Consider the following 6,749-nt stretch of genomic DNA (forward strand, 5'->3'; position numbering starts at 1 on the left):
GTGTTGGTGGGAAACGTATTTTAAGGTATCAAGGCTTCTAAAATCCAAAATAGAGTGTCAAAATGTTTGGGTTTTGGTAAGAAACTTATCTTAAAGTTATTGACGGCTTTTAAAACACAAAATGGTGATTGAGTGTCCAAATGTTCACAACGTATAGAATCACTTTTTAGCATCCCAATGTTTGGAAGGTATAAGAATCATTTTTTTGCATAGGAAATTGGTGGATAGGGAAATACAGGTGATTTTGTTAATGATTAGAGTAGGTTTATGAAATTGTGCTCTTGCTAAGGTACGGAAGTTTAGAGAGGTGGCATCTTAGAGCATGTTTTTGATTGTTGAAGTTGAGTAAGAACTAGGTTTTTGCTACGACAATGTTTGTAGGGCCATGCCCACCTATTTTTTAAACATAAAAAATATATTTATATACCTAGATGAATCTAGGAACATTCCCAAACTCATCCTCTAAAAACACAACATAGTGCAGTGTCAATCTCACGATAGTCACTCATAAGATTGAAAACCATAAACTCCATCACATATAGCAAGGACTAGCTACTATGACATCCTCACTGACGTCATCAGTGCCCAACATCGGGTGTAGACTATAGTATAAAAATATGCTCTCACTCATACTAATCCACACACCCACACATACTTGAGCATCCATTTATACAAAGTCTTCGTGTTGAGTTTCCGTCGGCACTCCGGAGGTGAAGGGCAAATTTTAAAATATAAATTTATATTATTAACCTTTTTTTAAAAAATTGAATGCTTAAAAAAACTGTGAGCTAGCTCAGAATTTAACACACGACTCTAAACGAGAAGAAACAGAAACCTGGCATCTTGACCTAGCCCCTCTTCAAAACTCCAATTGGCCCTATATCACCCCCAAAATGCAAGAAGCTCCATGTTGCCAACATTGAATCTTGTTGTACCTTGAAGGAAAGGTATGTCCAAGACTTCAAGGAGACAATAGCGAGCAAATTGAACATGAAAGTCAAGCAACAAGAGAAACCTAGAAATGCCCTTATGAACTAAAAAGATGTTGGAGAGGCTAACATGAAATGGATGAAAACCAAAGTCAAGACAACGATCTAGCTCTAACAACTTGGCGATCGATGAAAACTCAAGAGTAGATGTGTACGAGTGCATTGACAAAGAACGCAACTAAGATGACTTTGTGGTATCTTTGCAAAGGAGAACCCATTCGAAGATGGCGGACTTGTTCTTGGACCCCATTTGGAGATGGTGGACTTGCTCTTTGCAAAGGAGACCCTATTCAAAGATGGTGGAATTGTTCTTGTATGTGACACACTCCTAAAGGGAGGAGTCCATGGAGCATATTGATGGATGGGTTGCATATTGAGTTGAGAGGACGCATGCTAGTCCAAGAAGGGGAGTGGTCGGTGAATACGGTAGTGAGAGTTTAAAGAGCAAACAAAGCCCAAGCAAGCCTAACGAGGGTGAAGTGGAGAATCTGAGCGTGGCAAAACTCGCCCACCCATGTTCTGAGGACGTCATTAATGGAAAGCTTCTCATGGGTGCTTAGGAAAGGGAGGAGAAGGGGTGACAAGAGGTTGGTATCTACTAAAGCACTCCCTTTCAAGAGGTATTGCTAATAAAGTGCTTTGTATATAATAAAATGCCCTTATGTCCGAAAAAAATACCAAACCCGAACATCAATAGGTACCCATAATGAGTTTTAATGGGTGATTAATATTAGCAGCCACTTGCTGTCGAAAAAATTAAGCTAAGGTTCACAAAGATTAAGGCGGTTTGTAAAAATTCACGTCGACTAAGGTGGACTGCATGTTCCAGAACATTCTTTCCCATTCTTTCCCAAAAACTTCCTAGGAAAGCGTCAAAATAGGTTTTGGAGAGCTTGAAATAGATTTTGGAAACACGAGAGGCTTTTCATGAAATGAAGATGGCGAGTGGCGATGATCGTGAGCCATTTCATTTCATGAAAAGGCTTTTCACATACGTCAACGTCTGGGCCCTTTCGTGAGCGAGATCGTGACTGGAGACTTATCTTCAAGCGGCCATATCAGCAAATCGTCCTTCCAAACCATCTTCTCAGCCAGATGGCGACAGCTCTGGCTCTAGCCTAGAAAATTGATGTTGACTGTCGGAGCACACGGATTCATCTTCTACACGAGAAGAGTCTATGATTGCACGACATAGAATGACGCTTGGGTAGTTTTTAATGTTACCAACATTGATATTATTGGTAATACCAGTATCCCCTTCAGTAATATTGATAATAGTGATAATAGTATCAATGCAAATTGGACTTGTATAGGGGACTCGAACAAGGGAGGCCGAAAAGTGCCCGTGCAGTCGACGGCCGTGAGCCATCAGCCGAGCACTTTTTGACCAAGAAAGGATCGACCATGAGCCATTCCCCCACGTCGACGGCTTACAAAGGGCTAGGCAGATTCTGGTTCTGAAATTGTGGAGATCAGAAGGTTGAGATTAGATCTCAACCGACCCAAACTCTTTACGTCTTGACTGGGTAGATTTTGATTCTGAAATGGTGGAGATCAGACGGCTGAGATTAGATCTTAGCCGACCCCGGCTCTTTCGTCACAACGGTGGGGGTTGGCGGAGCAAAGATCTGGACCGTCAGATCCAAGAGCATTAATAGTCATAATTTTGGGTAACCAAACAAATTCCAACGAAACACCAGGGCCAACCGACCATTACCTCACAGCACGACACGACTGCCACGTGGATGGGCTTTGAACCCTACAGACTCTGCATGTCCCTACGCGTTGCACGGAGCCCCAAATCACACGCCGTTTAGCCCAATGAGAAAGCGACATGGTCCTATTGGCGTTGCCTCCCCCCTCCGCTGATGATTGGAAATCGGCATCGATTCGATCAAAAACCGGGACAACTGACTCCCGGCCTCCGATCGGTCGCCAATGTGCCCGGTTTCCTAGAAAACCTGCAAAAGTGGCTATGGCCACATACAGAAAAGAGCCCCCACTTCTTTCCGCAGCCCTTGCCGGACAGGAAGGCTTAGGAGGCTCTCGAGCTAACCACCGCTCACCTCCAGGCCTCCCTCGGGTCTCTCCTTCCAACCATGATAACCCATAAGTCCATCTACATATTCTTGCATCACTTCATCTAGTTCGTGAATCGCAATTGGACCCACAAAACCTGAAGCAACCAACCATGCAAGAATGAAATACCGAGAGTATTGCAACCTCTTCCAAAACGCAGGCGCTAAGGCAATTCCACCTCACTGCACCATCTTTGTCGGCCTGCAGTTTCAGTTGAGGTCAACATGGTTGGCAACTTATAACTCAGCTGGCAGCAAACGAGGAACCAAAAGAAAGCAGTTGAATTGTAACCCACGCTCAGCAGTAGCAGAACAAACCAAATATATATAACAACATTGCAATGCAGATGTACAAATCTTTGTAGTTCATGTAGTTTCAACCAACTTAAGCGTCATTGCCAATCATAGAAGATGCCAAATGTTGCATAAGTTCAGAGCAAATAGGAAGACGAATGAAAGTAGCTGTCCTATTACTCTCTCAAGAGCAACCCACTGTACAATGCGACAAAAGGTCTTCAATCATTTGAATGCCATAGTTTGCAATCCTGAGATGGGCGGAAAAGAAAGCTGTCTGTCTTCCGTTTCATTATGTTGCTTGTCTTATAATGGTACAATGAAGCCTCCAAACTTTTAACCAACCACTCTTTGGTCCGTTGGTTTAAAAACTTCAGCCTTGGAGCTAGTTTCTTGCAAAAGCAATTGCTCATAAGCTTCACATTTCAGGTTTGTGTGCCACCAGTTACGTTCCCAATCTTTCTTATCTCGTTCCACAGACTTTCACAGATCATATTACCCTTCTCGAGGTGGGAATTTAGTCATACAAGCTAGATAAATGTCTCTTCCAGTCATTCATGTACAAAAGTTCCATGCCATTTGCTAATAGGATTTCGTGGAAGCTAAGATTACGTCTTGTCCACTGTTTGTCTTGTTCCGAGAGCCAGCTTTCTGTATAGGCATTTACATCCTCCTGACATATCATGAAGACTTCTACAGGGCAAAGTGACAGTAGTTCCTCTTTCTCAATGCCATAAGGTTCCTGCTAGGCCTTTGCAATAACGAGAACCCCCGATATGAAATTTACTACATTATCTTCCATTCATGGCACATGTCCCGGTGTTGGTCACGAGGGATATGTTGCAGACTGGCACTTTGCGTGCTACATTTTCGAAGATGCATGAGTATATGGTACAAGACCGTAAGCACATGGGCCAAAGCAGTCAGGCTGGTTTTTTGTGGTTGATGGAAAAGAGTCAAAGTTGCGATGGAAGAGAGGACTGCAGAGCTAGGCCTCAAATTTCTAAGGGAAAGAAGCATAGCGCGGAGGCAAATAAAAGAACATAACCAGCAACCTTTCGATAAAGGGTGGGTGTGGATATGTCCTCTTTCACGAGGGTCCGAGGAGCCACCAGCAGACTGGAACAAACAACCCACCAGATTGCGAGACCAGGGCTTTTTGAGAGAAGGGATAGCGATAAGAGCACCGTGAGCACTCCAGATATCTTGTCTGCGATCTTAGTGTCACCTAAAACTGCCCTCAGCAAAAGGGTACCATCGCTCTCAGCAGAGGGAAATAAGCAGAAAGCCGTCAAATTCAATCCCAACATTCCTGCTAAGACAAATGGGCTTGTTACCATCTCAACATTGGCACCATTCCCCCCATCCGTAGTCACTGAAAGAGTGCTCAACATCTTTGTGAAGACAGCGGAGTGGGAAAACAGGTCTGGAGGAACGAGAAGATAACCATGGAAATCAACAATAGTGGCCGCTTGAAACTGCGCAGGACCCGAGAGTGAAAAACCAATGGCGATGAGGAAGCCAGAAACGAGGAGCGAAGCGCAGGAACCACTCAAGATAATGTCAACGAGACAGCTACGATTGGGAAGGATGCCAGACAATGGGGAGAATTTCCCTACTGCTCCCAAGCGGGGAGCAGGGAAAACAAACGGGAGGAGATGGAGGTCAGAGGCATTGTATTTCTTCGCGACGGCTTGGGAAGCGAGAAATGCAGAGGCCAAAATTGCCGACCAGGCCGCAGGCAGCACACACAACTCCCAGTCGATCATCCTGCCAACATGAGGATAAGCAGCTGCGTACCCTGCCATGGCGAGGAGGGATCCCCCAAACAGAAAACATTTCGGTTGCGAAGCTCGATTGAATTGAGACGACAGAAACCAGAACCAAGGTGCAATCAGAAGGTGAATCACCTCCTCCGGCTCGTCGGATCTCAACAGCAACACGAGCTTGCCTGGGCAATGCTCGTCGAGTCGCCTCTGCACCTCTTCCAGCGTTGCGCCAGGATCCCCAGCTAATCTCCCAGAGAAGATAATGCCCTCCTCGTAGTAGAAGACTCGTCCGTCGGAACAGAAGCGAGTTTCTTTGAGCGATTGCTCCCAGAGCTTTTCAGGGTCATGGACGCCCTTCCGCAGTTCGCACAGAGCTACCATGTACGTCGAGATTATAGCATCCACACGCTTCCTCAGGCGACGACGCTTCTCGCCGGAAGAATCTCCGGATTTCAGCACGGCTTCCAGCATCTCCAGCTCCAGCCTCACTGCTAACCGGACGGTAACAGGCACCCGTGGCTCCATCATGCCCTCCGCCGTCTGGTCGTGCCAGAACTTCCAGTAGAACTCCGCCAAGCCCACGAAAATCTCGTCTTTCTCCACGAGCTTCCCGATGTCCAGGGCAATGGAGTTCCTCCATTTCGCCACGAAATCCTGCACGGAATCCTCGAGAGGAGCGGGCAAGCGGAGAGGCGAGGCAAGGAAGCCTTCGGGGAGGCTGAACCAGAGGAAGGTAGAGAGGAGGCGGTCGAGGGCTTGGAGCATGAAGAAGACGAAGCAGAGACGGAAGAGACGGGCGTGGAAATGGAGAGTGAGGATGCGAGGCAAGGAAATCGAAGAAGGGAGGGAGTTCCAGTGGATGTTGGTGATGGTCGAGGAGGCAGAGGGAGGGGGTGGGAGGGGGAGTCGGAGGTTGATGCCGATGGCGATGGAGGAATCGAGGTCGTCGAGGTAATGGAGGACGGAGGAGCCATAGTTGTGGGAAAGGGGAGGAGGGAGGCAAGGGGTGATGAAGGTGTGGCTACGGCGATGGAGGGAGGAAGGGGAGGAAAGGAGGAGGAGGGGCGTACGCCATAGCCAGAGCTTTGGAGGTGCTTCTGCTGTTGCTGCTGTTGCACCCATCGCCATAGCCATAGCCACATAGCTCTGCACCTGCAGGCCCTCCCCTGGCACTCACTCCCCCCATTGGGGAGTCCCTAGCTTCCCCCCACTTGGGTGAGCTCTTCTCTCTCTCTCTCTCTCTCTCTCTCTTCCCGTGTTCGATCGCATCATCGGCCCTCGTCGGCCACGATGCAATAGTAGCCATTAGATCAAATCACACCCAAGGGTCTTTACACAACACTACAAAATGCGATTCGCGGGCAAGGACGTCCACAGCCTTTACACACAGACCACCCGCCATTATAACATTAAAAAATTCCAAGCGCTCCTTTACAGACTGCCCACAGATGACGGGTGGACATCAGTGTTCCAAATCATCAGCGAATGCGAGCATCAAACTCACAAAACTCATCGACAAAACTCACCCAACAGCAAAGCATAAGTAGGCAATGGGGGCATCCTACCAATGTGACTACAAACATTCGAGATTACTCAAATCTGCTGAAGAATATTGTTGT

The 6,749-nt window shown here is 46.9% G+C and overlaps 1 protein-coding gene across 1 annotated transcript; it reads right to left on the reverse strand.

The window, feature by feature from the left end:
- Nucleotides 1-4,101: 4,101 nt before the first annotated feature.
- LOC147881177 (putative zinc metalloprotease EGY2, chloroplastic) lies at nucleotides 4,102-6,261 on the reverse strand. The gene has a single exon (XM_087369913.1). It carries the CDS (start codon nucleotides 6,256-6,258, stop codon nucleotides 4,357-4,359), a length of 1,902 nt encoding a protein of 633 aa, XP_087226039.1. The 5' UTR covers nucleotides 6,259-6,261; the 3' UTR covers nucleotides 4,102-4,356.
- Between the last annotated feature and the right edge of the window lie 488 nt (nucleotides 6,262-6,749).

Source organism: Dipteris shenzhenensis, chromosome 31 (genome assembly GCF_047967505.1).
Source record: "Dipteris shenzhenensis isolate YYH24624 ecotype China chromosome 31, Dip_SZ_1.0, whole genome shotgun sequence".
NCBI lineage: Eukaryota > Viridiplantae > Streptophyta > Polypodiopsida > Gleicheniales > Dipteridaceae > Dipteris > Dipteris shenzhenensis.